This window comes from Abrus precatorius, unplaced genomic scaffold, assembly GCF_003935025.1.
Source record: "Abrus precatorius isolate BTA unplaced genomic scaffold, Abrus_2018 Scaffold9, whole genome shotgun sequence".
NCBI lineage: Eukaryota > Viridiplantae > Streptophyta > Magnoliopsida > Fabales > Fabaceae > Abrus > Abrus precatorius.
In genome coordinates this window covers 31,354,016-31,368,504 of record NW_020874439.1, presented here as the reverse complement: position 1 = coordinate 31,368,504, position 14,489 = coordinate 31,354,016, and the positions used below count along the sequence as shown (strand labels likewise).

At 25.5% G+C, this 14,489-nt stretch overlaps 1 protein-coding gene across 1 annotated transcript; it reads right to left on the bottom strand.

Annotated features, from left to right (window-relative positions):
• Nucleotides 1-1,119: 1,119 nt before the first annotated feature.
• Nucleotides 1,120-4,229, bottom strand: LOC113851207 (protein LIGHT-DEPENDENT SHORT HYPOCOTYLS 6-like). Its single transcript, XM_027481679.1, has 3 exons — nucleotides 3,469-4,229; nucleotides 1,301-1,354; nucleotides 1,120-1,208 (listed from the first exon to the last, which is right to left on the bottom strand). The coding sequence occupies exons 1-3, from the start codon at nucleotides 3,989-3,991 to the stop codon at nucleotides 1,120-1,122; spliced, it is 666 nt and encodes a 221-aa protein (XP_027337480.1). The 5' UTR covers nucleotides 3,992-4,229.
• Nucleotides 4,230-14,489: the final 10,260 nt, after the last annotated feature.

Genomic DNA, 14,489 nt, shown 5'->3' with positions numbered 1-14,489 from the left:
ATAAAAATTTATAAATCAAAATAGAGAAAAATACTTAACACTATATATCTCTGCATCATAAACATTTATGAAATGAACGCACGAGCACAAGGACTGGAGCAGAGAAGGGAAAATCTATGATCTGAGAGACAAAGGCAGGGTTGAGTATGTGCAGACAGTGTTTTGCACGCAAAAGAGATCTGAAACTTACTGTCACACACAACATGCGAAAAAGAGCAAAACCAAGAGGCCACCACACATCACTGACCTATTGCAAAACAATAAGATAATGATTGATGATCTTCCTTCAAGTTTTAAAATCATCACAGGATTACAATGCAAAAGGCAACAACAAGGGACAGCTCCACCGTACTACTACTTAAGGGGCCCCTTTTCAGCTGGATCGAAATTTTGCCAAACAACACCTATCCCCACATCCATTTTGGTGCTACTATTAATTGTTAACAAGTGCCACTCATCTGTTGGTAAAATTTGCACGTAAATATATGGTTCAAATTGCTGCATGCTCGCGACACTATACCCCACGTGTTACTGTTTCTTCTGTTTATTTCTGTGAGTATAAACAATGCCATGTGGGTGTGGCCTCCTTAATTAGCCAATGCCTAATGCTTTTTCTTTTTTTACTCATTAATGGGTATTCTAAGATTCAAATTTAACATTCCGAGATCATGTACAAATTTTTGTATGTATTTCTTTTTATATACACATTAAATAAGCAAGGGCTATAGAAATTATGAAAAGAATAGCTAGGTGAAGTCAATTTAGATTTCTAACATTAGACATAGAGTTTATTTAAGATTACGGTCTACTTCTAGTGCAATCAGTCACTCATGGTTAAAGTTATATATAATACAAAACAAATATTGAAGTATATATTCTTTTTCCAAAACATAACGTTAAAAATGACACTGTTGAAATAAATGGTCTTTGTCTCAGACAATCACAAGAAGCAGGTGCCTTAAAAATAAGGAAAAAACCAACTTCTAAATCTAAGCGAATCCCACCCAACAGAAAACGCCCCTTCTCCCCACAACTCTCATAAATGAAGTACACGATGCTATGGCCAATGTAAAGAGTACCATTCTATATGGCGACAGAAGAAGCAAAAAATTTCAGAACCTAAGTGGGATTCCCTTCCTCCTGGTGATCAACCTGTGATATTGCTCCTTCGCACTTATTATTCTGCTCAGAATTCAATGACCCACGTACTGTAGTACAATAATTAAAAATAAAACTTTGAATAGGACAATGAATATTTCATCGTATTGGATGTATTTTGAGGGTAAAACTGGGATGAGACATTTATATACAGATAAAAGTAATGAAGAAACAGGAGGAAGAGGAAGAGAGGAGTCTGTGATCAGGGAAAATGAAGAAGCAAGATCATGGATTCTTTTAAGAATTTATTATTAATTTTTTAAAGAAGGGATATATCCAAATTTTCTTTTTGACTTTTTAGAAATTGAAATGGCTAAAGTGGCCACCGCACATAATAAAGAAAAAACAAAAGAAAGTGAGAAATAAAGTTCCCTACACGAAATTATGTGGTTCTACAAAAGGCCAGAAAGCGAAAGTTCCTGTTAAATGCAAAAGTATATATGAATATTTCTTTATGGAGAGAGAGAAGGATAAAAATAATGCCAGAAAAAGAAGAACCAAACAAAAAAGTAATACAAAGAAATAATTTCGGTGCATTATCATGAGTAGATGGATCATGATTTTAGTGGATATATGGGTCCAAAATTCCAAATTAAAATTCAAAAATGTCGATTTGTTTTGGAGGGCCTGGTGGGTCTATGCCATAATAACAAATAGAACGTAATAAATAAATTATAGCTGAGTTAAGATAATACAAATGAATGAATAATGTAAACAAAAATATAAGAATGTAAGGGACGGTTGGCTAATGGTCCTTTTCACACTTAGGTGGTGGTTACCAAAATAAAATATGAGCAGCAATCACAAGGCTTTACTTTTTTTTGGTTGATGCTTGCAGCCTATATCTTTTAGTAGGTGTTGTTATCACGGAAAGATATGTCAATAATAGGCATCATAGGAGAGAGAGAGAGAGAGAGAGAGTAAGGTATTAGAGAGGGGAAGGTAGTGAATAAAGTTATGATCTCAAAACTTACCTCGGCCAGAAACAAAAGAGAAAAATAATCCAAAATTCTAAAACTGAAAAACAAAATCTTTAGAACACAAAATCTTAGATCAAGTTGCAAAGGAGGCACCTGAAACAGAAGTGCAAAAAATTGTTGCAAAATGATAAGTGCACGTGTGTATCATTGCTGATAGACCAGCAGTTCAATATACAACCCCGGGGACCATATGAACAGTGTTGCATGTAGTAGTAGTCTTAGATAAAGAAGGATTAGACCTTCTAATTGACTGGTTCTATGTTGTTGCCCATCTTCACAGCGGCACCACTACTAAAACTAGACAATGATTATGGGAAAAAATAAAAATAAAATAATTCTAATTAACTACCCTCAATTCCAAATTAAATTAAGATTATAATCATAATGAAAGGGTCAATTCTTTTGACATCGCCTTCTTACCTCTCTAGCTTTGGAGGATGACAATCAGGGATTAAGACATCATTGTAATTTTTTTCCCTTTTTCTATTATTCCAATTTTTGCCAAATTGTTTCCAAGTGCACACCACTGATTGGAGCTTCACCAGGTCGAGACAAAAAAGAAATGTCATTATGAAGGAAGAGTGACAATGTGCTCTTGCTAGTTTCCTCAATGGCATCATCGGAATATACACTTCTTAGTGAGAATAAAATGTAACAACACTGTTTGAACCCTCTCCTTCGCTCTCCAACAGTAAACCCCACAAAAGGGACGATGAAGAAAACGAGGCATTTGAGTCTAAATTACTGAAAATGAAATGCTTTTGGAGTTTTCTATTCTAAAAGCAAGTTCATTCCTACAAGAAGTTCAATGAAAAAAAGGGGCTATAACTTGACTGTATTGCATTGAGTTCTTAACATAAGCAACTATTTTTAAAAACCGAAATCAGAAGCAAAACATATAAACGAGAAAGAGAAACCTAGTTATGAAGTGCCATATCAACTACAGCAATAAACATGAGAACAATGACATTACGAATGCTAGCACAATAGCTGATCGAGAGATTAATGATTGCGCATATGAGACAAACAATTGAACAATATTTACACCAAAATTTTGTTAATGGAAAATCGCCATAATAAATACGTAACTTAATTATAAGCCATAATCACAATTAATTTCCTTAAAAACTAAGCATAGATAATAATGTTAAAAAAAATAGGAAAAAATAAATAAAAAATTATTAAAATTAAAATTACTATACGGTGGTCGTAGTAACATTAGCTGTGGCAGTCGTGGAACTTACACCGGCACTAGAACCAGGTTCACCACCATCACCACCACCACTATTATTACCACCGCCACTACCACTTGCAACAGAAATTGCACCACTACTCACCGCCGACACTGTCACGGTAGACCTCTTCCGCTTCTTTTTTTCATAAGGGATCCCTCTGGCTTTAGCCTGACCCTCCCTTACTTCTCTGAGGTAAATCCTCACTGCCCTTGCGCCGAACGGGTTAGACTCAGGGCGGCCACCGTTTTCTTCGTAGGCCGCCCTGAGTCTTCCGATCAGCGCGTCAAGGCTACCCCACGCTTGCTTCAACGGGCAGGCGCAAGGTGCAGGAGGATTTGGGTGCCCGAAGTACGGGCAGCCAGATATGTGAACCTTTGTCTTTCCAAATTGGTCCAAGTACTTCAAAAATTCTATGACGTGTGCACCACTGCATCGTGCCAACGTCAATGGGGGCTTGTGGTTCTGTAAGTACTGCAAAAACGTGTTCCAGTCTCGGCGTTTTTGTGACTCATAACGGCTCGGTGGTGCAGGTGATGATCCTTCAGCTTGTGGTGCCGAAGATGTTGTTGTAACAGCTGTTGATGGAGCTTCAGGTGCTCCTCCTGATGCTGAGTCCATGATCAGAAGCTTCTAGAACTCGCTGGGTTAGGTTTAATTTAGGTAACTGTGTGTGTTTTGTTGTGTGATCTATGTGATTCGGGTGAGTGTTTTTTTGTTGTTCGATTGGGGAAGTGAGGTTTTTAGGTGTTTTTTGTTAATGTTTTGAATTGTAGGAAAGTGAAAGGAACGAGGTATGTGTTTGGTTTCTATGAATGAATGAGACCTACGAGTGTTTGAGTTGAGGGAGATAGATGTTTTCACGGGAAAGGGTTTCTGGTTTTTGTTCTCTTTTTCGTGAGAAGGAAAGGAAAGAAGCGAGAGTGGGAAAGGGAAGAAGGGAGCGTTTTGTTTGGACTGGTTTGGAGAGAGACTATGAAAAACGGTAGGAAAACTTAATAAAACATATTAATTTTTAAAGATGTGAATATGTCTTGCCATTAAAAAATAATAGATGTAATAAAAATAAAGAAAACACAGGGAAAGAGTCATATTAATTAGTATTTTAAGAATATTAATTATAAATTTAATAAATGGATATTATATTAAAATTTATGATAAAAGTGTATTATTAATAATATTGAATATTCTATTTTTAAGATGTTTTGTTTTAAATTTTTTAACTAACTTGTAAACATATTTTGAATAAATAAAATAGGAATAAAAGATTAAAATGAAAAAATGGAAATATAAAAAAAAAGGCCACGTTAATGAATTAATTTATGCTGTTTGAGGGATAAGTAGATAAAAAAAGTAAGTAATATATTACTTAACATACTTTTTAAAAATGCGGTTTTATTGTTGATTTAAATTTATTAAAATTTATAAAATATTTAAATATCATTTATATTTTTTAATTTTTAATAAATACAAATAAAAATTAGAATATGTTAAAAAAGTGTTGTTTCATATCCTATTTTTAATGATTTCTTAATAATTTTAAAGCATAAAAAGTAAAAAAATCATTTTTAAAGTATTGATGTTTAATATTGTTATATTGATAGAGCACTCACTCTTAAATTATGTCATAAATATATTATTTATTTAATATATAAGACAACAATTAATATTATAACTATTTTTAAAAATAAAATTTAAATTTATAAAATCACATATTAAGTATTTTTTATATAAAAAAATATGATAGTATATTCTTAAAGCTTTTATAATTATTGTTAAAAACGAAGCTTAAAATACATAAAATATTGACAACTTATTTGAATTCTTATTAATTTTCTTAAATATTATATATTTTAATTATATATGATGCCTTTTAGCATTAAATTATGTTTTTAAATTTTATAAAAATACAAAGTAATTATCTATATATAAATTATAAAATTAAATTAATTTTAAATATAGTCATTATTTATTGATACTAAATTTTACATTTGAACACTTAAACTTATTCAAAAAATTTATAAAATGTAAAATAATAAATTTAAATATTAAATCATGTGAATGATTGTGTATATCAAAATTTATAATTTAAATATTAATAAGTATTTTGCCTAAAATTTGTTATTTTTTATATTTTAAAATACATTAATTGTTAAAATAAAATAAAATAAAATACTTATTAAATTTTTAATGATATTTAATAAAATTTAATTTTTTTATATAAATCTTTAAACTCACGATTAAATTGATGAATATCACATTTTATAAAAAATTAATAAATATTTAAATTTGACATTGTACATTAATGAATCTTAACTGATACTGCATGTATGAAGAATGGAGAGTTATTAATATGTATTTATTATAATAAATTAAAATTGTAACTTATTTTTTTAAAATATAATTATTATTACCTATTAAAATTTCATTTAAAAATAAATAAGTATACTAGTAGATTATTTTCTTATAATGATATTTAAAAATAATATATATTAAAATATATATATTTTTAAAAATTATATAAATATAAAATTTAAAAATTGTCATTCACATTTTTTAGTAAAGGTACAAAAATTTAAAGATAAAGAAAAAAAGTGATAGTATTTTAAAAATATAAAAAATTTATAAAATTTAAATTTTGTTAATTATTATTTTTAAAACAGTGATAAAATATTTTAAATTATTAAAAATTGCTTGTGATGATTTTTGTCAAAAGTCGCCACCTACAATTTTTTTAAAATTAAAATTTTTGTAATTTTTTAAAAAATTATTGATTTAATTTTGAGAAATGTTTGAAAAATTTATTGTAAATAAATTAGTATAAAAATAAATAATTTTTTGAATATTTTATGTTACTTTTTCTTATAAAATTACTTATAACAAATTATCGAAACTAAACTATTAAAAATGATTTGTTTACTAGCTTTTAAAATGAAAATGTGTTAACAAGTCGCATTTTTAATATTTTGAAAAAACATGGTTATAAAATTTAAGATAAAAAAAAAAAGAGTTTGAAAATACAGTTAATAATTCGAATAAAATGGATGTAAAAAAGAAAAAAGGAATATTTATAGAGAGATTGGTGATGGGACGTAAAAAAGGCGTGCTGAATGAATGGATAGGAGAGAGAAGGTTGAATGGTTGCTTTGATTTGATGAGAAATGCCCATTTGCACTTTCCACAGTGTTTCCCAATTTCACATGGTGGCCCCTCTCCACATGACACTGCTGCCGCATCTCCACTCTCTCTGCGTCTCTTTCGCTCGCCACGCGCTCTTCTGATTCGCTTCTCAGCCGCGCGTGCTGAGCACGCACACGGTGCCCCGTGGAGCATTATATTTTATTATTATGCGGATCTGATGGGCAATAAATGGAGGGTCTGAAGATGGTCAAATATTTCATGGTCATGTTATCTTTGAAGATACCTCTTGTACCCTCATTTTCATCCCATATATCAAATTCCTCCATGCATTTTATTATTACAACGTCACCATTTTTCTAGGCACACAATTTAGCACTTCCTTAGTTGCCTTAGCTTTTCTTCTCTTCGACTCTTTTTTTTTTCTTTTAACCCTTATCCATTTCACCAAGCTCGTCAATTATTTTAGTAAAACTAAATAAAACCAATCTCAACATTAAATATAAAATTTATTTTTTAGAGAAAAAAACGTTATATGTTGGGTTTAGATTCGGAGTCCTTGTAAAAGTTGGGTTTCTTTCCATACAACTTTTTGACTCAACACAGCTTTAGTCCTTCACAGTCTCATTTTTTTAATACGATAGAACTAAGTTAGATACTTTGTTATTTTTGTTAATTATAATCAAATCTTTATTTTAATAGAAAACATTTATTTTTAATTTTTATGTTTATTATATAGATTATTGAAGTAATTTTTTATTATTGATTACAAATATTTAAATGCCACACTTAAATTTTTTTTAAAATTAGTTTTATTTAAAATACATTCCTTTTTACTAGTCCTTAAAAATTATGTTTGAAAGATTTTACGAGAAAACTTAAATATAAAAATAACATATATATTTTATAAATTATTTATAATTTTTTATTAAATTTATGATATGATTAAACTATTTATGTGATAACAATATATTGAATAAATGTTTAATTAAATTATTATTCAAACATACCTTAAATCTCCGGTAAGAGACTTAAGAAAAAAAAAAAGATAAAGACAAAGAAAACAGCAATTTTTTAATGACTATATGCGTACTTAAGTTTTAATTATTTTTCGTATAACGCTATATCTTTTTAACAAATGTTATTAATGTTTTATTCAGTATTTTTATAAATAAGTAATTTATTAATTTATTAAAATTAATAATAAATAATTATATCATAAATTTATAGTACTTTTTAAAATATTATAATAATAAGAAGTAAAAAGAAATAATTCATAAATATATTCACTTATAAGAATAATAAATAAGTATAGTATAACTCGTTTACATAAATATTATGCTAAATAAAAATATAAAAATTAATAATTAACATGTTTTAAAATGTGGTATTATTTTTATAATTAAATAATTCTTATTCTTTATAAAGAGAACGAAAGGAATATACGCTTTGTTATTCATTAAGATTCACGTAGAATCAACAAAATAATGTGTAAAGCATACATTATTTTATGGGTCTTGCATGGATTTCATGGAAAGCAATTTGCAGGTAAGCAAAAGTAACTGTGCGAGTAAAATCACATACGTCATTTCATAACCAATGTAGTCTTAATATTTTAAACGGGATTCGTCTCATGTTTAATGTCAAATGTTTAGCAGAAAAATATAGAAAAAAGCTAATCAATAATCTTAAGATATTAATTAAAGAATTAAATTTGTATTTTATTAAAACCATATATTAAAAACGCTTATTTCTATATATTAAAAATATAACTTATTTCAAAAAATGCTAAATCAGGGAACTCTGAAATTAGTGATCCTTTCCTATCTTCGTGAGGGAGACAGAGAAAGCTTTAAGAAATAAGTTATCACGTTTAATTATTGACTGTTTTATATAAAGAAAATAATATAATATATATAAAAAGGTTAAAAAAAACTTCTCAAAATATTAACATAGAGTGAGTAGAAGTAGCATTTTCAATTTCATATTTGAATTCATACTCGATGAGAATTTATAAAATAATCTTATTAACAGAGTACATATAGTTAAATTTTGTTAATTCAATTATTGGCAAAGGCTATGGAGAGGGAAGATCCCTCTTAAGTGTCCAGTTTTTTCTTGGCAATTGTTGTTGAATGCACTTCCTTGTAAATGTTTACTGATTGATCGTGGTGTTCAAATTGATGATATAACTTGTTTGTTTCTGTCATGGTTTGGAAAAACTTCCAACTCATTTATTTTTAACATGCTCAGTTTCATCTCAAATCTGGTACTTTACTGCGCGTTGGCTTGGATTCTCACTGGTTTTGCCTTCAGATTTATCAACTCACTTGCTTTCTTGGGTTGGTGTTGACTGTAGTAAAAGAGAAGGAATATGCTTATTAATTATTTGGGTAAATACAATGTGGTCTTTGTGGTTGCATAGAAATAGAATTATATTTTCCAATGGTATTTTGGATGAGAGGGAAGTCCTAGATTCTATTATTCTGAGATCCTGGAAATGATTATCACTTGTTAGTAAGGGAGAAACTATTATGTTAGCTGATTGGTATTTGAACCCACGAAATTGCATCTGTCTTAATTTTGCATAAGTATATTTTTGCTTTTTATTTCTCTGAGTAATTAATTTTTTGTGTATATGGGTTTTGAGTTCCCCTTGAACTCTTTTTAATAAGATTTGTTTTGCCTATAAAAAAACAATAATCAATTATTGAATAAGACGATATATTTATGATGATTATGTATTAAATTTTAAATAAATAAATTATTATAGTTAATTGATAAAATATAATTTTTAGAAATAACTACCATGTATAATAATTTTATTCTCGCTATTGTCAATATTAATTCTTACAAGTTAACTTTAAATATTTATTAGTAATAAATTTTATTAAAATTTATTTATTATATTTATAACATAATAAAGATTTATCTTTTAATAACTTTTGTCGACACTTAATATTAATTATAAAAACTAATATTAATATTTTTCTTGATAAAATCACCTATAATAAAGAAGAGCTTTATTGATTAAATCTAGAATGTATTGTAAATATGTTTTATAAAAACATTTATGTACTCGTTGAAATGAAAACTTTTGTCCGAATTCACAAGAAAAAATATGTTATAAAAAACTTAATAAAGGATAAAAAGAGAAAAAAAAAATCGTCAAAATGTAGAGTTTTTTTGTCATGAATATCTAAGGAAGAAAGTAAAAAAAAAAGAAAAAGAAAAAGGAGATAAAAAATTCATTAGAATATATTATATTTTTTATTAAATTCAGAGAGGGAGAAAATAAATAATATTTTTTAATAAAACTAATTTTTATAAATAAAATATTCCTTTTAAAAATATTTTATAAATTAAGGAATAAAAAATTAAAAATCAAATCAAAATTAAAATAAGAATCAACATTACATAATTAAAATACTAATAAAGACAAAATTTATAGCTTTTTTCTTTAAAAAAGCATAATTCTAATTATTAATATTTTTTATTAATAATCGTCTCATGCGGTTATATTGGTGTGAAATAAGTGTAAATAAATAAACAGTGATATAATTTATATATATGACATTTTTATGTCGTTGAATATATAAAAGTCATAATCGTAATACTTTTATTGAAAAAATATTTGGTTTAAACATATTTTAATTATCTCTAAATAAGATTTGTTTTAAATTATTGTATATATTTTTTCATTTTATTACCTAACTATTTTTTTTTTTATTTTGTATATAACACTAACTTTGTTAGTTAAAGGGTAACGTCACCTTAATCTCTCTCTTCTATTTTATCCTTAAATTTTTACGTCATGAATATTTTAACTACCTCTAAATATAACTTATTTTAAATTACTATTTATTAATTTTTTTAATATTTATTTTTTTTTAATTTTGTACCTGATATTACCTTTGTAATGGTGACGTGGTTGAGAAAAAATATATCTTTTCAAAAAATATTTTTAATTATCAATTTATGACTTAAGCGTTCTTTCTTTCAACATTTTTAAAGTTGAAATACTGCATGCTTGAATTTTAATTTTTTTTTAAAGGTGAATTTGTAATGTAAAAATTTAAAAGTTAAGTGGAGGAGAGAGATTGAGAGTAACATGATAAACTGTGAACTATGTTATTATTTAATTGACGAAAGTTAATGTAAAGTACAAAATTAAAAAAAATAGTTAAGTATTAAAATGAAAAAATAAAATTTAATAAATAGTAATTTAAAATAAGTTCTATTTAGAGGTAATGAAAACATTCATCATGTGTAAATTCAAGATTAGATATAGGAGAGAGATTGAGGTGATGTGGCAAATTATAAGTCACCTTAGGGTTTAATTAACAGAAGTTAATGTAAGATATAAAATTAAAAAAAAATTAATTAGATAATAAAATAAAAAAATTTAACTAATAATAATTTAAAATAAATTATATTTATAAATAATTAAAATATATTTAAGCCAAAATATTTTATATAAGATTTGTGATATAAGTTAACTAGACTAAATAGACAATAAGTATATGAATATTTTATATCAAACTGCCTGAACACGTAAGACATAATGCAACAATCGAATAATATTTAGAAAAATTAGTAAACTAAGCAGCACCACGTTTCATAAAGATATTGGCACGTGCCGAATAGTTGGAGGGTTTTTATCGTACAAAATGACAGGTTGACCCTTAAAAACGAGCTGATGAAAAGAAAATGTAAAATGATAAGTAATATAATAAAAATAAAGAGAGCGATAAAAAGACAATAAAAAGTAAATATAAAAATAGTAGCTATGAAAACTTAAAGAGTTGAGTATTACTAATAGATGTTTTTATAGCTCTATTGTAAATTCAACAAATAATCTTAATTAAAATTACGTTCAAATATAGGTTGAATTAAGTATTTACTTTTTATAAAAATTATTCAATTTAAATTTAATTTATATAAAATATTTTATCGTGATATAATTCACACTTTTTTTTTACAAATTATTATTTTATATGATCCAAATGAAAGCTCAGCAGATGTCACCAAAAACGACTAAACAATAATTTCTAAAAAAATAGAAATTATATCTTCACAAAATAATTATTAGAACTAAGTTAAAATTATACAATATTTGTAAAAATAAGATACTTAATTAAATCTAAAATATATAAAAATTATAAAAATGTTATTATTATACTTTTAAATAAAATTATTTTAAATTTATTAACTATGTTTTCTTATAATTTTTATAATTAAATAAACTTTTATGCTATTAAAATATGTATTTATTGATAATTTTTGTATTCTATCCAGCTTTTATATATAAAGCAGTATTTTAAAAGCATATACAAGTATTTTTCCACCAGTATAAGAATTTTTTATAATTTTATTAATTTCAGTCTTTAAAATTAAATTTAAACGACTAACAATAATAAAATTGTACCCTATAGTCTATTGAGATAAATGATGAAAAGGGGATGGTTAGGAGAGCTATAACTGATGCTATAGACTATTGTCTATAACAGTAATTGTTATGTCCATTCTGTGTAGCCTTAATAATGGACCACACCAATTATCTTCCTCTCCCCAGTCACAGTGTTACGGATCTATACATAACGGTCCACACCAAGACCCTATTTAATTATATGCCTTCAAATAATATTTTTATGAAATTTTCAATTTGTATAACATTATATGTAATAAAAAATTATATATATTAATACTTTATTAAAAATTATATATAATATTGAATAGCTTACAAATATTAAAATTTTTAATTAATAAAAGTCAAACAAGCAACATGCATTTATCTTTGGAGAATATATTATTTTTTATTTCAACTATTAAAGATAATCATGTTTGATTTAGATCGTATTAGAAGTATATAATAATATTTAAAAATATTAATTTAAATAAATTTTTAAATTCTATAAATGTTGTTGTGTTTATAATTTGTTATTAAAAATATCAGTTAGAATTAAGTCTTTAATAAATAAACTAGTTGTGTTATTAACCTCTTACTTTTAAATGCTAAGTAGATTAATGGAGTTTTAATTTGTCATTATCATGTGTGTTAATTATTAACCATGTTACTATTTTAATCAGAGCATAAATGTTGGGAATGTGATACAAATTCTAATGACTACTTAAAATCATGACTAAACAATATCAACTATTTTTTGCCTCAATAATTGGTTTAATTTGAATCTATTAAGAAAAATTGATAACAAGAATAATTAGAACATTATTTTTTAAGTAACTATTTAAAAATTATGAGTTGATAATTTTTATTTTATTTTACAAAAATTTTGTTAACCCTTTTATACTAAACTAACTATATGACAACTTTGTTAATGACTTCATCAATTATTTAGATTATTTTACAAGGATTTTAATAGAATTATGAGCTATTAAAAAATGCGATTAACTATCTCTTTATTTTATTATTTTATTTTAATCAATATCATTCACATATGTTGCTTAAAGAAATAATTTTTTAATTAAAATTAATCATATTTTTAGAGGAATGAATCATTATATTAATCATTTAGCTAAATTAACTCACTATAAATAAAAAAATTGTATTTTTCTTAATAAGCTCTAAGTTTTTTATTACCTTTATTAAGGTAGAATGTGACTCATTTTGTATATCTAGGGATTTGTTGTTTGTTTTGTCTTTATTTCTTTTATTTAGATTCTTTTCTATATATATATATATATATATATATAACATTAATACAAATAAAGAACATATTACATTTTTTTTATTGCAGTGTCTTTATGAAATTGTAGTATATGATGTTTTAATAGTTTGGTATCAATTTATGCCAATTTATGCTTATGTAAAAATTTGTACATGACATTATTAAGCATATATGAAATGAAAAGGAGTTGTAACAGTATAGTTTGTAGTAATATAGATAATTTAATTTTAGTAGAATAATATTATCTTCAATAATAATGTATTAAATGCTAGTGAAATATTTAACTTTATTAAGTATCATTTTTAAGAGTGGCTAGCAACAAAGACTTATGAAAAGATCAATTGTATATATGAATTAGATTAATAATTCATTGATACGTATTATTAATTATTTTTAGAGTTATAATGGGTTAAAATATCTCTTGTACTCTAAAGTTGTCCTTAATAAAATGTTAATGTTTAACAAATATATATATATATATATATATATATATATATAAATAAAAGAGAGATATAATTAAAAAAATCTTAATAATGTATTGATTATGATAAAAATATATTAAACAATGTTAAATTAAACTTTTATTAACTAATTTAACATTTAATAAAAAAGGTTTAAAGATAGACTAATTTTTTACTTACTTCATTTCTTAGAAATTAAACTCTTATAGAATTATTATTTTTTAAATACTATATAGCGATTAAGTAGTTAGGATAATAATGTGTTACATCAAACATACATTAAATTAAACTTTTGTCAACCAATTCAACTTAACCATTAGAAGTTAATAAAAAAATACTTTATTAAAAGCTAAATCTTAACATTTTTTAAAATAAAAAAATATAAACATTAACGTCTTTCACACGAACTTATTTAACATGGACTCCATTATGGGCACTCTCCAAATTGTGTAGCCTTACTAATGGACCACCCTAATTTTCTTCCTCATCCTCACACTGCTACGGAACAGTGTAACGTGATATATAATAAGAGAGAAAGATATAAAAATAAATGAAATGAAATGTATATAAACCTTGGACAACACGGACAGGATTGTTATTTTCTCATTTTTTCTACTCCTTAAAAGAATATCTAAATAAATTTTACAGGTTTGAGACTTTTAATATATATATATATATATATATATGGAATAAGATCTTTTTATATCGGTGTAAGTTTAAAAACTCTTACACTCAATCTGAGTCTTTCATTTAACTTAAATCTAATGGCCAATGAAGTAATAAATTATAACCCGTTAGATTTAAGTTAAATGAAAGGTTCAGATTGAATGT